General features: G+C 43.1%; 1 protein-coding gene across 1 annotated transcript in view; it reads left to right on the plus strand.

The window, feature by feature from the left end:
- The window catches only part of CSMD2 (CUB and Sushi multiple domains 2), a 664918-nt gene that overhangs the window by 418995 nt on the left and 222691 nt on the right, over nt 1-23232 (plus strand). Inside the window, exons 14-15 of the mRNA XM_054497047.2 lie at nt 14053-14379; nt 18281-18475. Coding sequence (XP_054353022.1) covers nt 14053-14379; nt 18281-18475 — 522 coding nt within the window. The remainder of the gene's footprint in view (nt 1-14052; nt 14380-18280; nt 18476-23232) is intronic.

Consider the following 23232-nt stretch of genomic DNA (forward strand, 5'->3'; position numbering starts at 1 on the left):
ATAAACAAAGCCAACACAGCTGGAGTCGGAGAGCCTTTGGTTTGGAAGATGCTTGGCTGCCCAGGGTCTATTAGCAGCAGGATTTTATTCCACAGCCCTCAAGCTAGTGTAGTTATAGCCAAGAGTGGCTGAGGCCCTGAGTGCAATGAGCCTGTCATACAGACTCTATCACTGCAGCTAGGAAGGATAAGTGGGGGAGGAGAGAACATTCTTGAAAAAGAAAATCACTGGGGCAAAAATACAAACATGGATTAGCCTTGCACATTTGGAGAGCTGCAAGTAGTTTAATCTGACTGGAGTGTAGGGTGCAATGGGGGAGGGTGGGGAGAGTGGAAAAATAAAAATAAAAAAGATTGGCAAGGGCCTTAGGTCACTGAGAGTCTTTTCTGCCCCATGAGGAGTCTAGACTTTATCTTCTGTGCAGCAGGGAGTCTTTAAGAAGTCCCAAGCAAGGATGTAACAGCAAAAGAATTTGTGATTTTCAAAATTGACCCTGGAGCCAATATGGAGGATGGATTCAAAATGAGTGAAATTTAAAATAGGACACCAGGTAGACTCTGGCAGTAGGAAGAGGGCCTCCACTTAATAGGGATGTGATGAGGATGTGACAAGTACAAGAGATACTAAAGAGATAGAATCAACAGAAGTTAGTTACTGATTGAATATGAGAACGAGGGAGAAGGAGTTGACATATTTTGCTTAGGCAACTGGGTGTTGTCATTCATGGAGATAAGGAATGAAGGAGGCTTAGAAAAATAGATAAAAAGTTCAATTTTGGACATGCATTCGAGGTGCCAGTGGGATCTCCAGGAGGGATGTACATCAGACAGTTTTGCATCAAGTCTGGAGTGTGGTAGGAGGGTTTGGGTTACTAGAATTTATTTTGGAGGCAGTGGCATAAAGGAAGCAAGAGTGGGGAGTGAGAAGAGTGCCTAGGGCAAACCTATACCTGGGTGATGGAAGGGCTGAGTCATTTGTTAATGCCAGGGAACATTCCAGGTCCCAGAGAACCTTGGTTCCCTTGAGAACCAAGTTTGGGGAACTTTAGCCCCTGAGAATTAAGTTTGGGGAAGAAGACAAAAAGTTCAATTGTGGACATGTTTTAAGTTGCTGTGATAAAATCCAAACTGACTCTCATGATTTTTAAGAGACCTTGTCATCCTCTTTAGTTCACCTTGTGTTCCTTGCTCCATCTATCACCCTGCTTCTACCTACCATGCTGGCCTCCCTTCTGTCCCTCACATGCACCAAGCTCATTCCCACCCCAGGGCCTTTGCCCTTGTAATTCTTTCCCCCTGCAGTGAACCTTCCTTAGAATGATTGGTTCCTTATCATCAGGCCACAGTCCAAAGGCCACCTCCTCAGACAGGCCATTCCTGCTGCCTTATTAAAAGCAGTCCACCTCTATGCCATTCATTCTTTTCTTCGTCACCTCTTAGAATGTAAACTTCAGAGGGACTAAGGACTTGCTTATCCATCTTGGTGGCTGCTGATCCCATACCTAGAATAGGGACAGGCACACAGCAGGTGCTCCATCACTCCATCAATACTTGAGCTAGGTGGAGATATTTCAAAGACCACTGGATACACAGGTCTGGTGTTCAGAAGAAATGTCTTTCCTGCAGGCATACATTTAGGAGTTATGTGAGGATGAGATGCCCTAAAGAGGACAAGCAAGTGAGAAGATGACCCTGAAATGGATCTGTTCATGTTTCAAAAGGTAAAAGTCAGGTAGAGAGGAAAGCTTTCAAATGACTGCCAAGGGACGGTCAAAGCTAGAGGTGAAAAACCTGGAGAAGGTATTATGGAAGAACCAAAGTGTCTTAGGAATGAGAGAGGGCTAGCTCTGTTGATTGCCCTTCTAATTTGTCTCAGAACACCGATGCTCAAATTCTACCTGTCCAAGAGGTGGAAATTGGGCAGAAAAAAAAAGAAACACAAAAACTTGAGTACAAGCCAGGTATCTAAGACCAGAGTGAGCAACATAGTGAGAACCCCCCACCCCTGCACACACACATCTCTTAAAAAAAAAATAAAAATAATTAGTCAGGCATAGTGGCACACACCTATAGTCCCAGCTACTTGGGAGGCTGAGGTGAGAGGATCACTTTTAGCCCAGGAGTTCAGGACTACAGTGAGCTACGATTGCACCACTGCACTGCAGCCTAGAGATAGTGAGACCCCTTTCTCTAAAGAATTTTTTAAAGAAAAAATAACATGGGCACAATTTATGGCTTTTGGACTGGATTATATCAAATATGAATCTAGGAGGACATACATGTGCTCAGGAAATGTGCAGCCAGTATTGCCCATTTATCCTTCATACTCCTTTTGGAATGTGTGTGAATTTCTAGACTGCATCCTCAGTATTCTCCTTAGAGAGAACGGAGCCTAAAGTTAACTTAATCTTGTTTATGATAAGGCTAAGCCCTGCCCAGTAACTAGCTTTGCCCTGATGCAGGTGACCTTGAGAAACTCACACAGTGTCTTTGGGACTAACACAGTTAAATGATAACTTTCACCAAGCTCTAGTGCCAGAGATGACATTAAGATAACTGAGACACAACTTTACATACACTGAGCTTCTGAGCAGAAAGAGGTGAAAGAAATTTAAGGTTGGGTTTGTGAAGCCTCTGCTTCCAGCTCAACAATAGCTGAATCAGCAGAGCTGCCTGCATTTACTTATCTAGATTCATACACTGAAGCAAGAACAATCTGATTGGGCCACTTCTGCTTGGGTGAGCATTGCTGGAGAAAATCACCCAACCAGACAAATTGGCACTGCTATAAATTCATGAACACCAATCTCAGTCAGGCTTAGAACAGTGCCTAGCAATCCATCTGTGTTTCTCAAGTCATTCTCTTCTCCATTTCTCCATGGAAACTACGCCAAATATTCACTACCCTGCTCGAACCCATGAACAGCCCCTTCTCCTCACCTTACTCCTACCTCACAGGCAACACTCTCAATTTTCAAATACTGAAGACACCAAGCCTACAAACCAACACCCATCCTCACCATTCCTCTATTCTTCCCAGTTTTTATAATAGATGATCAATCCTTTCTCCCATCAAAAAACAATTTCCCTATAAATTACCCATCAAAAAATTTTTAGCATAACTCCATTTATGCTTTAGATAAGGAACCTTTAAAAACTTTTAACATAACAATGAGAAATGTATTTTTACCTTGTAACTTTGTACACACTTGCACATAATTGAAACATACATTTCACAAGCAGTACTTACCTTTACTACTTACATTGAACTCAGATATTTCCTATTCTCTTCCTTTATTAGCCCATTCTTGCATTGTTATAAAGAAATTTCTGAGGCTGGGTAATTTATAAAGAAAAGAGTTTGAATTTGGTTCATAGTTCTGCAGGTTGCACAGGCATGGCACCAAGATCTGTTCGGCTCCTGATGAGGACCTCAGGAAGCTTACAATTATGGCAGAAGGCAAAGGAGAGCCAGTGTATCACACGGCAAGAGTGGGAGCAAGATGGGGGTGAGGTAGGTGATAGGTACCACATTCTTTTAAACAACCAGATCTTGCATGAACTACCAGAGCAAGGATTCACTTATAACCAAGGGGATGATGCTAAGCCACTCATGAAGAATCTAACCCCATTATCCAAATACCTCCCACCAGGCCCCATGTCCAACATTAAGGATTACATTTCAATGTGCTATGTGGAGGAGACAAATATCCAAAGCATATCATTCTGCCCCTGGCTCCCCAAATCTCATGTCCTTTTCACATTGTAAAGGACATTGGGAAGGGATAATTGTATTTTCAATTATCCCTTCCTAATAGTCCCTCAAAGTCTTAACTTATTCCAGCATGAACCCAAAAGTCCTAAGTCTACAGGCTCATCTGAAGATGAATTCCTTCCACCTATGATCTGGTGAGATCAAAAGCAAATTATTTACTTCCGGGATACAATGGTGTACAGACATTTGGCAAACATTCTCATTCCAAAAGGGAGAAATTGGCCAAAAGAAAGGGGTAACAGGCCCCACACAATTCTAAAACCCAGCAAGACAGAGGTTAAATCTTAAAGATCCAACATAACCCTCAACTCCATATCCCACATCCTGGGCACATTGGTGCATGGGGTGAACTCCCAAGGCCTTGGGCAGCTCTGCCTCTGTAGCTTTGCAGAGTGCGGTCCTTGTGGCTGCTCTCATGAGTTGGACTTGAACACCTGTTGCTTTTCCAGGCTCAGGATGCAAGCTTGCCATGACTCTACCATTTTGGAGTGTGGAGGGTGGCAGCCCCCTTCCCACAGCTCCACCAGGCACTTCACTGGTGGGACTCTGTGTGGGGGTTCCGACCCCACATTGCCACTCCACACTGCCCTAGTAGAAGTTCTCTGTTAAGGCTCAGCCCCTGCAGCAGGCATCTGCCTGGGTGCCCAGAATTTCTCATACATCCTCTGAAATCTATGGAGAAATTGCCAAGCCTTCTTCATACTTGCATGCTGTGCACCCACAGGCTTAACATTGCATGAAAGCTGCTGTATCTGGAGCCCTTTGAGCTGTGGTTGCAGCTGGAGCAGCCAGGATGCAGGGAGCGATGTTCTGAGGCTGCACAGGACCGCAGTGCCCCAGGCCTGGTCCCTGAAATCATTCTTTCTTCCTGGGCCTCTGGGCCTATGATGCGAGAGGCTGCTGCAAAGATTGCTGAAATGCCTTCAAGGCCTTTTTTCCATTGTCTTGGATGTTAGCACTTGGCTCCCTTTCAGTAATGCTAATCTTTCTAGCAAGTGGTTGCTCTACAGACTGCTTAGATTCTTTCTTTACCACAGGGCCAGGCTGCAAATTTTCCAAACTTTTGTGCTTTTCTTCTCTTTCAAATGTAAGTCCCAACTTTAAGTCATCCCTTTGCTCCTGTTCTGATCATGGGCTGTTAGAAGCAGCCATGCTAATTCTTGAATGCTTTGCTGCTTAGAAATTTTTTCCATCAGATACCCTAGGTTGTCACTCTTAAGTTCAAACTTGCAAAAAGCCCTAGGATATGGACTTAATGCAGCCAAGTTATTTGCTAGGGAGTAGCAAGGGTGACCTCTACACCAATTCCCCATAAGTTCCTCATTTCCATCTGAGACCTGTTAGCCTGGCCTTCACTGTCCGTATTTCTATCAGCATTTTGGTGACAACCTTTTAAACAGTCTCTAAGAAATTACAAACTTTCCCTCATTTTCTTATCTCCTGAGACCTTCAAATTCTTCCAGCCTATCCCTGTTACCCAGTTCCAAAGCTGCTTCCACATCATCAGGTATCTTATAGTAACATCCCACACCCCTGGTACCAATTTTCTGTGTTAGCCCATTCTTGTATTTCTATAAATACTTGAAGCTGGGTAATTTATAAAGAAAAGAGGTTTGATTTGGCTCGTGGTTCTGCAGGCTGTACAGGCATGGCACCGACATCTGCTCAGCTCCTGGTGAGGGTCTCAGGAGGCTTACAATCATGGCAAAAGGGAGCCAGCATATCATATGGTAAAAGTGGGAGCAAGGTAGGGTGGGGGCACCACACTCTTAAGAAACCAGATTTCATGTGAACTACCAGAACAAAAATTCACTCACCACCAAGGGGATGGCGCTAAGCCATTCAAGAGGGATCTGCCCCCATGAGTCCCACCAGGCCCCACCTCGAACATTGGGGATTACATTTCAACCTGAGATTTGGAGGAGACAAAAAACCAAACTATATATTTTTTGTTTTTTGTTTGTTTTGTTGCTTAACATGAAATTTATGACCAGCTAATAATGGGTTGCAATCCACTGTTTAATACATTTAGCTATAAATTCTTCCTCACCTTTCACCTTTTCAAGAATCTTATGCTTCAAATAATTCTTCCTTCTTCTGCTAACTCTTCAGCCACTTCCCTTCTGCCAGTTGCATTCCATCAACATTGAAATTTTCTCAGGCTGCTTGCATCTAAAAAAAACAAAACAAAACAAAAACCCATCTTGGCTGGGCACAGTGGCTCATGCCTGTAATCCCAGCACTTTGGGAGGCCAAGGCAGGCAGATCATGAGGTCAAAAGATCAAGACCATCCTGGCCAATATGGTGAAACCTTATCTCTACTAAAAATACAAAAAAAAAAAAAAAATTAGCTGGGTGTGGTGGCACACACCTGTAGTCCCAGCTACTAAGGAGGCTGACACAGGAGTGCTTGAACCCAGGAGGCAGAGGTTATGGTGAGCCGAGATTGCGCCACTGCACTCCAGCCTGGCACCAAAGTGAGACTCCGTCTCAATAATAATAATTTAAAAAAGCATCTTTCTTCACACCCTCATCTCCTTGCAGGTTCTCTAAGTCTCTTTCATACCCAAACTTCTGTAGCAGGATGTCTATGTACCCTTGCTGTGTTCATTTCTCACCTCCCAGTACCCTGTTACCCCACTCCATTCCGATTTCTGAGTCCACCACGTCTCTGAAATTGCTCTCAACGAAACTCACCAATGAGTCTCATGTTGCTGAAACCCAGTGGATCATTTTTAGCCTAGATGATACATGGTGCTCAGCAGTCTTTCAAAACAGATGTCCCTTCCTCCTTCTAGAAACCCTCTTTCCTTGTCTGTATGACACCACTCTCCTGTGTTTTCTCCTACCTCTTGACTGCTTGGTCCCTATCTGCCCTGCCAGTCTCCTTTCTCTCAAAAAGTTCAATGCCATCTTTTTTTTTTTTTTGCCAACTCAATAGCTCCGTTGTTTTAAGTTTTTGTTTTCTAATAATATTATATGTTTTTTCACCTCTTTATTAATCAACTTTATTTATTCTTTGTTGGTTGCCTCTTAATTTTCTTGGCCAATATTTCTATGTTGAGTGTACATCTTTCTATCAAATTCCAATTCTTCATAGATGAAGGATAGTAAATATTTAAATGTAGTAACTTGCACATATTTTCTGTCCATTTGTCTCTCATTATTCAGCTTTTGTTTATGGTGATTTTTGAAATCTAAAATCTTCCATTTCTGTAGTTTAAAATTTCCCTTATGATTTCTAATTTTGGTGTAATACTAATAAAGTCCTTCCTTGCCTCCAACATTATACAAATATTCCTTATATTTTCTTCTAGGACTTCTCTGGTACATGGAATGAAGTGTGGACCTAATTTTGTCATTAACTGGCTAGCCATTTGTTCTAGCATCAGGTATTGATCAATCAGCCCTCTCTCTGCTAATTTGAAAAGCCCCCTTCATCATATATTTTTGGTTCCTTTTCTGGACTTTCTTTTCCAGCTCTGTTGATCTCTGTTTTGAAGTCAATATAGTATAAATTATATTATTACAGCTTTATAATATGTTTTAGTATTTAATATCTGGGTTGGCAAGCCCTTCCTCCTCTGGGAGGAAGTAGGTGTCATGGTCGAGAGCTTGGGCTCTGGTACTGGCCTGACTGGTTCATCTTCCCAGCTCTATCATCTACAGTGACTGTATGACCATGGGCAGATTAATTTAACATTTGGACTCAGCGTCTGTCTCTGTAAAGTAGGTTAATAATAGTACCTATCTCAGAGGGTTACTGTGAGAGTTAATGAGTTGAGATACAGGAAGCTCTCAGAATGCCAACTAACACCTTATATGCTATTATTCCTTATCTGTCTCAAGGAGAGCTTGGCTGTTTTCACCTGTTTACCAACAGATGGATCTTGCAATGGTTTTAAGTTCCAGAAAAAAAAAGATCTGACCTGGAATTGTGTTAAATTTGTACCATGATTTAGGACACTTTATCTTAGTAATATGAATTATTTTCACCCAGGAACATAGTTTGCCTCTCCATTAAAAATTTTTTTCTTCCTATCAGTACAGTTTTGTTGTTTTTGTTGTGTAGGTCATGTTGGCTTATTGTTGTAGGGTTGAATTAGATTTTCTAGCACTTTGCATGAAGGATTTTCTATACTGTAGGTGTGTCCTGTGTTGGTGGATATGATTGTGTATGTATCATACATATCATTGTTATGGGAGTATTGTATCAAAATCAATTTAAATAGCATGGTTATTACAAGTTTGTTTATAGTTTTGTAGCACTGGCCATGAAATCACCTACCCACTAAGTATTTTCCAGTTTCCTCAGGTTTTTCCCTTCATGCTAATTTTGGTAATTCAAATTTCTCTAGGAAATTCTCCATCTTATCCATATTTCATACGTTATGTATACTATTCTTTTATAGTTGGATTATCACCTTAGTGTTATTATAGCCTCCTATCTCTATGTATATTTATCTTTTCTATTTCTACTTATTGAAAAAACCAATCAGAAATTTTTATTGATCTCTTCAGAAGCCAATTTTTTTTTCTGTTTTCATCTTTTCTAAGTTTATTCTCTCTTCTCTCCTTAATCATGTTCAGTTATTCTTTTGGTAACTTTTTAAGTATAAACACTAATTGCACTTATTTTATTTCTTTATTGTTTAATCATGAATAAAGCTATGAATTTTCTCCTTACTACAGCTTTGGTCTAGTATCATCATCATTATAAGAAGTCTGCATTGGCCGGGCGCAGTGGCTCACGCCTGTAATCCCAGCACTTTGGGAGGCCGAGGCAGGTGGATCACGAGGTCAGGAGATCGAGACCATCCTGGCTAACACGGTGAAACCCCGTCTCTACTAAAAATACAAAAAATTAGCCAGGCGAGGTGGCGGGCACCTGTAGTCCCAGCTACTCGGGAGGCTGAGGCAGGAGAATGGTGTGAACCTGGGGTGTGGAGCCTGCAGTGAGCCGAGATCGGGCCACTGCACTCCAGCCTGGGTGACAGCAAGACTCCGTCTTAAAAAAAAAAAAAAAAAAAGTCTGTATTGACAGCTTTGTTTCCTCATTGAACTAAGGAACTTATTTGGAAAGAGTTTTATGAATTGTTAAGTGATTATGGATTTTTCTTTGTTCTTTTCTTATTGACGTCTAGTTTATTTGTACTGTGAACAGAAAATGTGGCCCAACAGTTTTTGCATTGTGGTAGAATTTATGGGGATTTTCTTATAGCCTAATGTAAGGTCAATTTTGTAATAGTCCATGGGCACCTGTAAAGAAGTTTGCATTCCTTGTTTGAAGACTACAGAGTTTCATATAATATACACACTCATAATATTTTCAGATCCTTTTTATCTTGATCTTGATTTCAGGGTAGTATATTTTATTTTGTCTCTTTCATGCTTTTGGACATAAAGTATTATAACTGTCATATCTTTATTTTGTAATGGGCTCATTATCCATGTTTTAAATATGATATTTGGATTTTGTATTAGGTCTCTATCAGGACTATTGAAAACTCTCTTTGTTTGGTGACAACACCAAAAGAAAAACATAATAAAAGAGGGGTCTTCAACAAGCCCCTTTTATTTTCTACTCAAGCTCATGTTAAATAATAACCTAATATAATGCACAGTAATTACACATCTACCTGTTAATAAGTTTCCCACCTTTATTATTTGTCAACAATCTGACGCTTCTGACTTAGAAGTTTAGTCAAGGTCAAGATCCATGAGCACAGCCTGGTCACTACTCTGAAGGAGGAAGCTGCCTGATCTCCTTCTTTTAACCTGGGTGATTGAGGGTGATGAGATCCAATTACAACTTTTTAAAAATCCCTCCCTCATTTGGGACACTGAGAAGCAGTGTCTTCCTATTCTCTTACAGAAATATTACAATACAACATGCATACATAATTTTCCAGAGCAAGAAAGATTAGATCTTTGTAAGACAACGCACACTTCCTCTTCCTGTCCTTGCTGCAACAGGTCTGAGTACTCTCTTGAGATGGAAGACAGAGCTTTATAAGGCCACATTCTTGTTCTAAGAGTGTCAGTTTATCAGCCCTGTCTCCTTCCAGGTATAATAAGAAATGCCTCTTGGTAGCTGTCCAGAAAACTCTTGGCATAAGAAAAGGATCATCCAAGAGTCAGGTGTAATATAATATCCAAGGATCTGATATGAATATTAAAATTCCTTTTTTGTTGTTCACATTTGCCTCCACCAGTAGTTCTCAAACCCTGGCTGCAATTTGGGATCACCTGGGGAACTTTTTAAAATCAGTGATGCCCTGAGCCCAGTCCACCAATTAAATAGGAATATTTGAGACTTGTATTGATAAATTACAACACTCTTCTAATGTAAAGCCTGAGATATCTTGGCCCATTCCTTTACTTTTGAGTATTCAGAGTCACTTTGTCTTAGCTGTGTGTTTTGTCCCAAAGAGAGGGTTATATATTACTAGGAGATTAACCTGTATACATTTATTGTCATAAATGATGTTTTATCTTTTGTAAAGCATCTTACATTACAACCCCCCTACCCCATGCTTCCTTGTTTTTCCTTTGAATTTCTTTTTTCCTCCCTGAACTGACTACTTTGCTTTTTCCCCTTTGGTAATTTTGAAGATAAGCTATTTCATATTCTATTACTAATTACACCTAACATCTTTAAAAGCATGCTCCAACCTATATTTCTCTAATTAACCACAGAAACTGCAAAACAGGATTTCTTGCAAGATGAGCAAATTAGCATATCTCCTTGCTCCAACTTTACTCTTTGTGTCAGTATAATCTGGAATATTCTACCCTAGAGTTTGGGCAAGAATAATGTCTTATATTTTCTGTTCCAAGGAATATTTGTTACACTTGCATTTGATTTTATAACTATGTTTACATAAATTATTTAAATTCATTACCATATTGGTTTATTTGCTCATTGTCAATCTTTTTTTATGCTTTTTGTTAACCACAACTTTATCCTACTTGAGTTTGTTGTTTAAATTCATCTCTTGGTTGGATAGGAGACATCTTTGAGTGGATGTGAGTAGGACATTTTTTGAGGCCTTTGATATTTAAGAGCAGCTTTCTGTTGCCTTTGCTGTTTAACAACTTGGCTCATTCATACCCTTTTCCACTGTAAATTATTTAGGGGCACATCTGTACTATGTCTAAGATAAATACATGGAAAGTTACAGCACAGCATTTTTCTCTATTTTCCAGAGTTGGCACAGGTATCCATCTATTAATATTTGTACAGGCTTTGGTCAATCTGTTGGTTGAGGTTTGGAGTGGGATGGGGTTATGAGACCCACATGTTCATTTCACCTTCTTTCAGAATGGTTTCAACCATTAGGTACTCATTGATTCATTCAGCAAATATTGGTTGAGCACCTACAATGTGTCAGGCATTGTGGGAGCCACTAGGGATTCAGCAGAATCAGATGAGATTTCCGCTGTCATGGAAGATCTGTGTATGTGCTGGGGAGAGGGAAGGACTGACCATCAACAGCTAAACATGTAAACAAGATAATTTTGGAGAATGATAAGCAGAGCTATCATATATAGCTGCTCAAATTGCAAAATGGTGCCCCTGGAGCTTTGCAACATGGCAATCCTGGTAAAAGGTTCTAGAGAAAAAATAATACACTGATAGAGTGATGGAGGTAGGGAAAGGGTCTCAGGCCTTATTAATGAAATACTCCTCTGCAGCAAATTTATTTGCTCACATACTCACAGTGCCCCTGGCCATCTTCCCTCTGAAACTGTAGCACCTTTCTTTGTCTTCATCTGCCTTGGACTTGTTCAGCAGGCCCTGTGACTTGCCCCCTCTGTCTTCAAGGTCTTTGCCTTTGGGTTTTGATTCCTCATTATTTGCATTATGTTCCCAACTGAACTCCCACAAAGCTGGAGACAAGATGGCTGTGTGGGGGCATCCATGTCTAGCCTAGAGACTCCCAATTCAGTGCTAATGTAATATTTCAAGTCGACAGATGAATCTTCAGCAGATTTGAGGAACGGTCACATAGGCCCAGTGGGAAGTGTTATTCTCATACTGAGAGACACGCTGGGGGGTTAGTAAGAGCTTGGTCTCTAGAATCAGGCTGCATTGATTTGGCCTTGGCGCTACCATTTACTGGCCCTGCATTACTTAACCTCTGTGTGCCTCAGTGTCTTCATCTTTAAATGGGGTTAATAACAATACCTACCTCGTAGCGTTATAGTGACAGTTAAATTGAGTAATTGATGAAAGTGCTTAGAATGGTGTTTACTCTTAGTAAACCCTCAATAATGTATAATAATAGTTGCCATTAGCTATATATTGCATTACCTAAAAGCTTTTTCATGTCCTTCTCTCCCCTTGGTTCGAATACTTTCTATACTTAAAATATACATGGATTACAGGGATGAGACTGAATATGTCTTAAGAACCAGGCTTACTTTGCTGAATTGCATGGGAGGGCTTTTACAGCTGCAGACTGGAAAAGAAATACTTAATGCAGAAAAGGGGGAGCTGGGCAGAGTCAGGGAGAATCAAGACTAAACTCATCACAAGGAGTCACCAATTTTTTTGTTTTAATGTATTTTCCCCCCTTTGGCAAACATGATTTTATTATTTTTCATCTTAGCATCATTACATTTAGTAAGTCAAATATTTTACTCCCTTAAATATCAATTTAATTAACACCAAACATCTATATAAATGTTATAAATGGACTTAAACGTTTATCCATATTTGGAACTACCTTTTTTATACTTGTATATCTTAAAAGATGTTTAGAATGAACCTACAGCATTTTTACAATCAGAAAAATTAAATATTTCATTTTGAATGCCTATGACCCTGATACAGTTTTTATTTGGGGACTCATGTCCAGTCTTTATCCATATATAAACAATATTTAATAGCTGTAATCAAAAGCGTGCATATAATTTTATGATCTACTGCTTTATTTAAAATTATGTTTAACATTCTTTCTACAGGGTCATATTTATCACTTTAATGATTGCACTCAAACTGTATCATATTAAAGGCTATAATTTACCTCACATTATTGGGCTGACATATAGTTTGTTCGCATTTTTCCTCTATAATGAAATTATGTCATTGTAAACATCTTTGGCTAGGTGGCTCTTTTTCTTTTGAATTAATTCCTAGAGATTACCGAGTCAGTCTTTGAGTAGTTTTGTGGCTCTGGATAAGAACTTACATACTCCCTTCAAAAAGGATCCTATCAGTTTTGCTCTGCAATTGGCAATAAATGCATGTATGAGATTCCATGAAGCCTCAACAATATTGGATTCTATATTTTTTCTTTATTTTTGCTATTGAGACGGACTGTGTTGTCATATTAATTCTATTTTCTTTCATATGAATCCTCTAAGCACTCTCTTTACTCATCTTGGTGATGTTCTTAGATAATTATAAAGGTTCTAATTCAATATTGATATTTTTCCTGTGTCATAAGCTTGTGATTATTTTTTTCATTTTATTATTTTCTTTTATAATTTTGTTTTAGTATTTGTTTTCTCATTTACAGCACTTTCTTTGCCTATTCTTATTCCAGGGTCTGCTAGTAGTTGGCATAAAAATAGCTTAAAATAAGGGTTTTTGGAAGGGTGGATCCTTAGGGTGAAATAGGGGAGAGAGAACAGGACGTGGACAGGGATCACAATGGACGCTGTCACCTCCCTCCCCCAGTTTCTTCAGAAGCTTTGGTCTCTGAAAGATGGTGCTCCTGGCGCCTCTTCAGCATAGCGTGGTATCTTGGGGTTGTCAGAATCCCATGGCACACCTATCATTTTTCCATCAAAAATGTTTGAAGGAGACAAATGGTCCTGGACTGTCTCCACCCAGTTACCGCCTGGGGAATTAGCACCGCTGTGTCATTAAGCAATGTCCTTTCCTACTGCTATAAACCCAGCTGAGAGGGGTCAGGGACTGTGACTCTACACTTAGGCTTGAGTTATGGCTTTGCCCCACCCAAGGCACCCAAAGCACGAAGACACTGCCTAGGTGAGCGTGCTGACCAGGGGAGAGGGGCCAAGAGAAGACCAGTTCTGCCATGTCTGCCTTTTGCCAAAGGGGCCCTACCCATTGCTAAGTCCAGCATGGAGCCCAGCATGTCTCCCCGCCTGGAGCTCAGAGCCCAGCCATTCCAGCCCAACCCTTGTGCCACTCTTTCTTTCTATTGCTTTTTAGACTAAGAAGATGTTCCCCCTGCCAGCCCTCAGTGGTGCAGGCAGAATGTTGGGGATGCTTACTGACCTCTACTGCTCTTCTCTTGCAGTCTCCTGCTTCTTCAACTTCACCAGCCCATCTGGGGTTGTCCTGTCTCCTAACTACCCAGAGGACTATGGCAACCACCTCCACTGTGTCTGGCTCATCCTGGCCAGGCCTGAGAGCCGCATCCACCTGGCCTTCAACGACATTGACGTGGAGCCTCAGTTTGATTTCCTGGTCATCAAGGATGGGGCCACCGCTGAGGCGCCCGTCCTGGGCACCTTCTCAGGAAACCAGCTTCCCTCCTCCATCACAAGCAGTGGCCATGTGGCCCGTCTCGAGTTCCAGACTGACCACTCCACAGGGAAGAGGGGCTTCAACATCACTTTTACCAGTGAGTCCTCCCTCTGTCACCAGCTGGCCCTCCATCTGAGTGTCTGCCTCTGAGGATGATCGAAGGTGCTCCCATGGAGGGAGGAGGGGGTGTGGATGGGGCAGTTCCCAGGGCATTGCAGGGCTGCAGTGCCCAGGCATGGAGCTCCCAGCATGACCAAGAAAGGGCACAAAGCACTGGCTGCCAGGCAGGGTGCTGTTTTCTGGAAGTCCCTCTCTGAAGGGCATTTATCTCCCCTAGTTGTGATATATAATGTAAAAGGAACCTGGAACCTCATTTTAGCCCCAACCTTCCCCATCCTACAAGAACCAACCAGAACTAGGGAGGGCCCAAGAGAAAGAAAGCTTCTATCATTCTCATTGGTTTCTGATGCCCTCTCTGAGGTGCTCTCCTAAATTCCTGAATGCCTGCCTGCTGCTGACCTCTGAGTTCCTGGTGGGGCTGCTCACTTTGCTTTGCCCAGTTCCCATTCCCATAGTCAAATCAGAATCAAAGCTTTGGAGCAACACTTCTGTTGGGCTCCCAGACTTATTGGGGACAACTCTTAGGGAATTTCCTCATAGCCCCTCTCAGGGCCACCATCTGAAAGTTGCCACCTCCAGTTTCAATCTGGGCCCCTTCTCTAGAAGCAGCCTAAACTCAGCAGTGATTATTTTTATTTCTGTATCTCGTGGTTACAGAGGGGGTTGGGGGGGCAGAAGCTTAGAGACTAGAAATAGCAAGCCACCAAAGATAGCAAGAAGTGGTTATCAGGTCGTAAGAAGCTATAAATCCAGTGGACTTGGCTGATGACAAACAGTCAAGTGAGGCTGGAGGTGGGTCCATCTGAGCAATTACCTAGATCCTTTCCCAGAGGCTGCTTGTGAAGGGCAAGTCCCCAGTGCAAGCTCTGCTCCTTGCCCACAAACACTGATCTCCCAACTCCCATTGCCACCCTTGGCATAAAGGCCTTGCCTCCGTTTTCCACCTATCTCTGGAGTCCAGTTGGACTGAAGACATTAGGTGCTACCTGGTGGGCCATTTGGGACCCCCAATTCCAAGAGACCAGCCAGGTAAAGCCCATTCCATTCCCCTCACCACTCTTCTTTAGGCACAATTAACCTTCTCAGGGCATGTCTCCTCCAGGGGATTCCTGTTTCATCCCCTGTGGGCAGGAAGAAGCAGGGGGAGAGCCTAGTTCTGTCTTTCCTAACCAGCACTGACCATGCTGCTTCATGCTAGAAAGGAGCAAATATGCATTTCTTATCTTTATATCCCTTGGCCCAGCACAGGGCCTGGTGTGTGCTAAGGATCAGCAAATGTTTATGGAATGGGAGGATCCATGAATGAGTAAATGCTTTTTCTTGCCCTGGCGGAGTGGGAAGAACAGGGATAAGAGGTATCCTGGGGGAGCACACTTATCCAGGATGGTGAGGGCCAAGAACTCTTGTGGGTTTGCAGCATGTGTGGACACTGAGTGGACACTTGGGAGGAGGAGGCAGCTGATGGCCCAGGGGCTGAGCTTCATCATGAGGGCAGCAGACTAACCTGAGGATAACTCTTACTCATGTTTCTTTCCAAGGTTTCTCTACCATTGTAAAAATGATACACATCCAATTTGTAAATACTCAAAAAATGGGACAGGTCAAAGGAGAGATGTTAACCACCACCCAAAATCCCTCCAGCCAGAAATGATCCTTGCCAACAATTGGTGGACGCTATTACAGATATCACACAGTTTTCTATGCATTTATACAAATAGACAGTTGGATGGATTGATAGAAATAATTTTTAAAAATCTGGGCCCCATCCTAGACCTGCTGAATTAGAATCACTAAAGGGATGGGGCCCCAGAATCTACATTTTTTATAGGCTTCTGAGGCAATCTGGATGCAGTCAGTGAAACAATCGTCCATGGCCAAGTGTCAGGGAATTACTGTAGTCTCTCCCACAGGACTTTAATCTCCTCCTACATCCCAACTGATGATCACTGAGGCTGAGCTTGAATTTGCCCAGTGTCAGGGAGCTTGCCTGCCCAGACAGCTCTCTCCATAGCTAGCAGGCACTCTAGATTTCAAGTCAACTTATGCTGACTTGAAATCTGTGTCCCTGTAACAAGGATCCGTGGTCCCACTTCCACTCCTGAACTCCTGGTAACAAGGCTAATTCCTCTTCCACATGGAACATAATGAACAACAATGACAGTAGCTGCCATCCATTGAGCATCTACTGTGGGCTGAACCTGGTGCTGAGCACTCAACAGTCATCACTGGAAGCCTCACAACAAAAGCTCCATAAAGCAAGATCTACCCCTTTCACATGCCAGAAAACTGAGGTTTGGAAAGGTACACAGGGAGAAGTGGGTCCTTGACTCAGAGCTTTTGTTCCCAGATGTTGGAAATAGCTCCATATTCCTGCTATGTGCATTTGCATGTGTGTGTGTGTGTGTGCGTGTGTGCATGTGTGTGTTCATATGTGGGTGTGTGTATCTGTGCCTACATGTGTATGACTGATGGGTTTGAAAGAAAAATGCCTGGACTTCTGGGCCCCAAGCATCACTTTTTTTCCCACACCATATTTCTAAATGTCAGGGTGACTTCATGGTCATAGTTTCCAACGAAGAAGGGTTGGGAGACTCAAGTCTGGGCTGACCTAGGTGTTCAAATGGAAGGGTGTTGGGCACTCAACTGAAGCCCTACATGGGATCATCACAGTCATCTCCACATCAGAGGCTCCCTTACCTCATCTGCAATGGGAAGGGTCAGGTTTGCAGGCCTCTTGCCTCTAGCAAGATCCAACAGCCTCCAGAGCCACTGCTGTTTCTGAATGTGCAAATGTTTCTATCACTAGGGAATTTCAGAGGCCAAGAAATTTTTTTTCAAGTGGCCCATACCCATGCAGCCATGGATCCTGGTCTCCACTGGAAAGCTGCCATCCTCAGAACAACAGGGGTGAAAATAGAGCCTGGCTTCAGAGACATTTAGTAAGAGAACTGTGACACCCCTGCTGGAGGAAGGCAGGGAACATGCTTGGTAGAGACTGAGCAGGAAAGAGTATCTTCCCATGCAGAGGAGGGAAGAAGGAAGGGAACTCATCTTCAGTGAGCACTTGCCATCTGTCACGTGCTGCACCAAACAATCGCCACTCTCATATTCATATCAACTTTCATTTTATTTCTATCTCAGAATGACCCTGCAAGTGAAGGATGATCTCCATATTATCAGTCAGGAAACTAAGGCTCATCAGAATTGCATAAGTTGTCCAGGACCATGTAACGAATAAGAGGCAAAGCACGATTAAATCTACAGCGTTCTGACTCTGTCCTCTCCCTACTCTGCATTATCAATTGCCTGGGTGGAGTGAGAGGCAGCCCTAACAATAGGCAAGGAAATAAAGGAAGTAGCTTCAGACAGGGTTAATTCTAGGGCACCTCCTTTATGATACTTAGAGTCTATTAGTGTCACAGAATTTAGAGTCCAGCTCACCTCAAGCAGAGATGATCCCGTAACTGTCTGAAGTTAGGGAAACTTGGAATGGATTTGACATTGAGGAGACAGATCAGCTCATTAACCACACTGAGCCTCAGTTTCCTCATTTGTAAAGTAGGGTAACAAGATCTACTTCATAGAATCATTATATGGTGTAAGTGAGCTAGCAGCAGAAACACTTAGCTTATTGCCTGATCTATAAATGTCCATTAGAATGCAGTGGGATTAGGTGCTCGGGAAGGCAGGAAATCAAGTTTAATGAGCACCTGCTTAATGCCCAGGTCCTAGAATGCCTAGCTCTCCCTCCAACATGGCAAGTTCTTGGGGAGGTGGTGGAGTTCTAGAGTTTACCATCCCAAGGAAGCTAATTTTCTTTGAGGATTCTTCTCTACTCCAGCAATGTCTGATCATGTCCTTGAACTCCATCTACACAGCCTTCCGACACAACGAGTGCCCGGATCCTGGCGTTCCAGTAAATGGCAAACGGTTTGGGGACAGCCTCCAGCTGGGCAGCTCCATCTCCTTCCTCTGTGATGAAGGCTTCCTTGGGACTCAGGGCTCAGAGACCATCACCTGCGTCCTGAAGGAGGGCAGCGTGGTCTGGAACAGCGCTGTGCTGCGGTGTGAAGGTAGGAGCCTGCAGGCTGGGAGCAGCGGCCATTGTCAGCCAGAGAGGCTGGGGAGCGGGAGCAAGCAGCCCAGGCCACGGTGGTTCCTTTCTGTGTTGGTCCCTCCTCTTCTCCGAAGACCAAGGGCTGGAATATTCACCCTCATGCTGGAATAGCAGGGGCTTCATAAGGCCACTGTGCATAGGAATTTAAATTATAACCAGAAATTAAAGTAGAGAAACAGCTCTGGACTGTCAGGCATCAAAAGTACCTCTTCTTTCAAATGAGAACTCTCTCAATATCACAGCCATTAAGAGCTCTGTTTCCAGCTCCTGCCCAGGGGAGCTCCGGCAGCCCAAAGTAGCATTGGCAGTGCTGCAAGTTTTCGGGTCTTTCAAGCTGCCTGTCACTCTTCCCTTCTCCACATGTTTATTTTCCCCATTTCCCTGGGATGTCTCCCAGTCTCGGCCTTTGTGCCCTGTTAAATGCTGTCTTGATATCCTTGTGGTCAATCTCCAGGAGACTCAGGGCCAACCAGCCAGAAGAAACACAGCTTGCAGCAGGCACACGGCTTATGATGGCAGTTCTTCAGTAATGCCTCGCCACACAAGACAGTTTTTGACTCAATTTTCAAGACCAGCCATCTGTTCCACCAAACTACAGACATTTAAAATACAGATAAAGCTTCTTGAGGCAGGAGTCAGGTTAAATTTGTGTACCAAGCATGGTGTACCAAGCATTTGTGCACCAGGCAAATTTGTGTACCAAGCATTGTGTACCAACCATGGTACCTGGCAGAGAATAGGTGCTTAATAAATATTTGTGAATAATGGATGAATAGTGAGTATCCCAAGGGCCCCTTGGGGAAACTGACAGTGTGCAAGGAGACGAAGGCTGTGATTCTCTCCTTTTAGGAGGCAGAAACCTTCTTCCTCACATTTCATGTGATAGAAAGAGGATAGAGACTTAAGAGACCTCTTGACTTAACCCAATTCCTAAACTCAAATCTGGGCATAGTGGCCATGAACAGGAAGGACAGGAGAATGAAGAAGGGAGCATGCCTGAGAGAGAGTATTACCCAGAGCTTACAAATGGGTGGATGGGAGACAAGGGACCACTGAGAACACTGGAGGTGGCAAGCAGTCCAGGTGGGCATTTGAGTGAGAGGGGCCCAAGCTGGGATCCTGGCAATTCACTTTTCCCCTTAAGCCTTTGTATTTTCCAGCTGGAAAAAAAAGGAGGGATAATGATAATTATCAGATGTGTATGGAGTAGGCAGTCCTGGTATAAATTAAGTCCTCATAAGCTGCGCCTTCACTGTCACGTAAACTCCATGAGGTTAGGGAATCTTCCTTGGCCTCATATTCCCACAGCTGGTGTGTTGTTTGATACTTGGTAGATGCTCAATCAATACTGGTTGATGAGTCACTGAATGAATGAATGAATGAATGGCCTTTTAACTAGGCTAGAGCCTCCCTAATGAGAAGTATATCAATGAAAGGCCTCCAGAGCCCCGACTCTCACCAGACTGCCTGCTGTCTCCACCCTGCAACTTATCATCCAAGCCACCCTGGGGAAGTAACTTGACCTCTCTGTGCCTCAGTTGCCCCACTGTAAAATGCAGGTTGATAATGGGAACCTGCTTGAAGAGTTGTCTTGAGCATGCGCAGTTCTTGGAGCAGTGCCTGGTGAGAAGTAGCACTCAATAAGTGTTGGCCATTAGCGTTAACTTGATTTTAACTATTTCTTCATTGGACCAATCAGATCAGTATTTGCTCCACTTTGGGGGATCAAGTGGTGCGTTTCCATCCTTCCAGGAACTTGCCCCAACTGTGACATGAATAGACATTTTTTTCTGACTTCCAAGTTTCCCACAGTGTGGTCTGTACAACCTCATCTGCCATTCTTCCTCAGTGCAATCAGCACTTTTGGAAAGAACAGAAGCTTTGGAGTTAGAGAAACAACACGAAACTCAGTTTCCATGCTTCCCAGCTGTAGAATTAATAGGCTTAGGTTGAGTAACTTGACCTAGACCTCAGGTCCCTCATTGGCAACAGGGGAATAAGTATGCATATCTGATGGAGTTATTTGCTGGTGAAACAGGTCACCGTACAAAGCATCCATGCAGAACCCAGTCTGGAGGGTTGTAAATCGGTGGTCTTTCACCTTCCTACAGAGCAGCCCGCTCGTTTTCCCTTGCACTCATTGACCACTTCTAATTTCTTTAGTTTTCATTGTGTTGGTTCGTATCTCTGAGATCTTCCCTGCTGTCTCTAGCTCACCTGATCTCTTCCTTCTCCTAATTTCTATTATTTTTCATGGGCCACCACCACTGGACCACTTTCTTGGATACTGGTTCTTACCATTATTACATTTACCAGTTCCACAGGCCTTGGTCCTGTCTCCCCACCAAGACTGTGAGCGGTCTCAGGGCAGAAGGCCAGATTCCCATTGCCCCTGAGCCTGCAGGGGCTTAGTCCCAAATTAGTTGACCGCTCTGAGGAACCCTCAGGAATTAGTAACTGCACAATCCTCCTCTCCATCCCCCACCCTCCTGAATCAAGTGCTCCTAGACTAGTTCTGCGATGCATTGAAACCTTCAAGGCCATGTATGAACACGTGAGATAATTTGACCTTTGTTAATGGATCTTCAAGTGGCTCACTATTTTTTTTGTTGTTGTTGTTGAGACGGAGTCACGCTGTTGCCCAACCTGGAGTGCAGTGGCGCCATCTCGGCTCACTGCAAGCTCCACCTCCCAGGTTCGCACCATTCTCCTGTCTCAGCCTCCCGAGTAGCTGGGACTACAGGTGCCCGCCACCACACCTGGCTAATTTTTTTTTGTATTTTCAGTAGAGACAGGGTTTCACCGTGTTAGCCAAGATGGTCTCGATCTCCTGACCTCGTGATCCACCCACCTCAGCCTCCCGTGGCTCACTATTTCATAAGCAAGGTCTTCATTTTAAAGTTAAAAAGGTCTTTTTCATTCTGTCCCTGGAGGGGGAAATGCTGTAGGGTTGGGGCAGTAGGCACTAGAAGTAAGGGACAGTCTATTGGAGACCCTGACCCCAGGGAGAGCCTGCTCGGTTTTCTCAGAGTGATGGGCATTTGATGCCAGCCTGGTTTTCAGGGATCTGGGGAGTAGCATGTCAGGCAGAGTGTGAAAGCCTGATGCCACTTAGGGTGGCTGAATCCCAGCCTTAAAACCTTAGACAGCGCTGGCTAAAGAAGCCCCTGGGAACCTGTCCCTTCTTGGCTCCTCTCCCTCCTTTTGTCTGAGCCTTGGTAGAGTTCTGCTTTGCAATCAGCATCTTTGTCTTTTCCGTTTTTTTCTAGTTTTGTTTTTGATTAAGTGTCCCCACCTTGTGGACAATTAAATGCAGAAGCTAATGGTCTTTTCGAAAATCTTTTAATATATGCTAAGAGCCACTTAGCTTTTGAGAGGCTATAATAGGACAAGAGAGACGATGCCTTCTCCTAAATTTAGAAAGAAGGATGATTATCTGGAGGATCTAAAGCAGGGGTCGGCAAACTTTTTCTTAAAGGGCCAGATAGGAAGTATTTGCAACTGTGTGGGCTATAACTCTGCTGTCCTAATGCAACAACAGTCTTAGACAATACGGAAGTGATTGGGCTAGATTGACCAAGTCTGTGATCTTGAGTTCACAGGACACAGGAGTCCCTTATGTTTAAAATCAGAAATTTCCCAAGAAAGACTTCTGGGTAGTGAAGGCAGCTACACTGGCGTACCTGCCTGACTTTCTCTCCCCTACACTTACCTCTTCCTTGTCTCTTTAAAGGAAAAATAATCATACCCCACTAGGATAAGTGTCTTACAGTGTCACCTCATTTCAACCTTGCACCAGTCCTAGGAAATAGATGTCGTTATTGTCCCTACTGGGACACAGAGAAGTTAAGTCACCTGCGTAGGATCTTCCCAGCTTGTAAGTGATGGAGCCAGAATTCAAATCCAGACTCTTGGATACCCTGTTACTGTATTTTTCTTGAATTATATCACTGAAGAGAATATAGTTTCCAACACATCTATGAAAGACTTAAAAGCATCTCCAAATAGAATGAAAAGCAGGATTTCTACTTTCCACATCCCCGTAGAAAATTAAAAGGAAATACATTGCCTAATGCATAAGACAAAGAAGACAGGACATCACATGGAAACATCGGAAATTGACAGCGTGAAACAAAATGACAGCAGAAGACAAACATATCAATTATGATAATAAAAGTAATTAAACTCCCTATTAAAAGACAAAGAGCTGAGCTTTAAGAATATTCTGCTTGCAAGAAATACCACAAAAAAAGATAAATTATCTACAGTGAGTGTGTATTTTCTTTTTCTTTTTTTTTTTTTTTTGAGATGGAGTCTTGCTCTGTCATCCAGGCTGGAGTGCAGTGGCGTGATCTTGGCTCACTGCAGCCTCTGCCTCCCGAGTTCAAGTGATTCTTCTGCCTCAGCCTCCCGAGTAGCTGGGACTACAGGTGTATGCAACCATGCCTGGCTAATTTTTGTATTCTTAGTAGAGATGGGGTTTCACTATGTTGGCCAGACTGGTCTCAAACTCCTGACCTCATGATCTGCCAGCCTTGGCCTCCCAAAATGCGGGGATTACAGGCTTGAGTCACCACACCTGGCCCCTGTATTTTCATTTTTTAAATTTTAAAGAAATACTTGGAGGGTTGCTTGAGCCTGGGAATTAGAGGCTGCAGTGAGCTATGATTGTACCACTGCTCTCCAGCCTGGGTGACAGAGCTAGACTGTCAA

The sequence above is a fragment of the Pongo pygmaeus genome, chromosome 1 (assembly GCF_028885625.2).
Source record: "Pongo pygmaeus isolate AG05252 chromosome 1, NHGRI_mPonPyg2-v2.0_pri, whole genome shotgun sequence".
Classification (NCBI taxonomy): domain Eukaryota; kingdom Metazoa; phylum Chordata; class Mammalia; order Primates; family Hominidae; genus Pongo; species Pongo pygmaeus.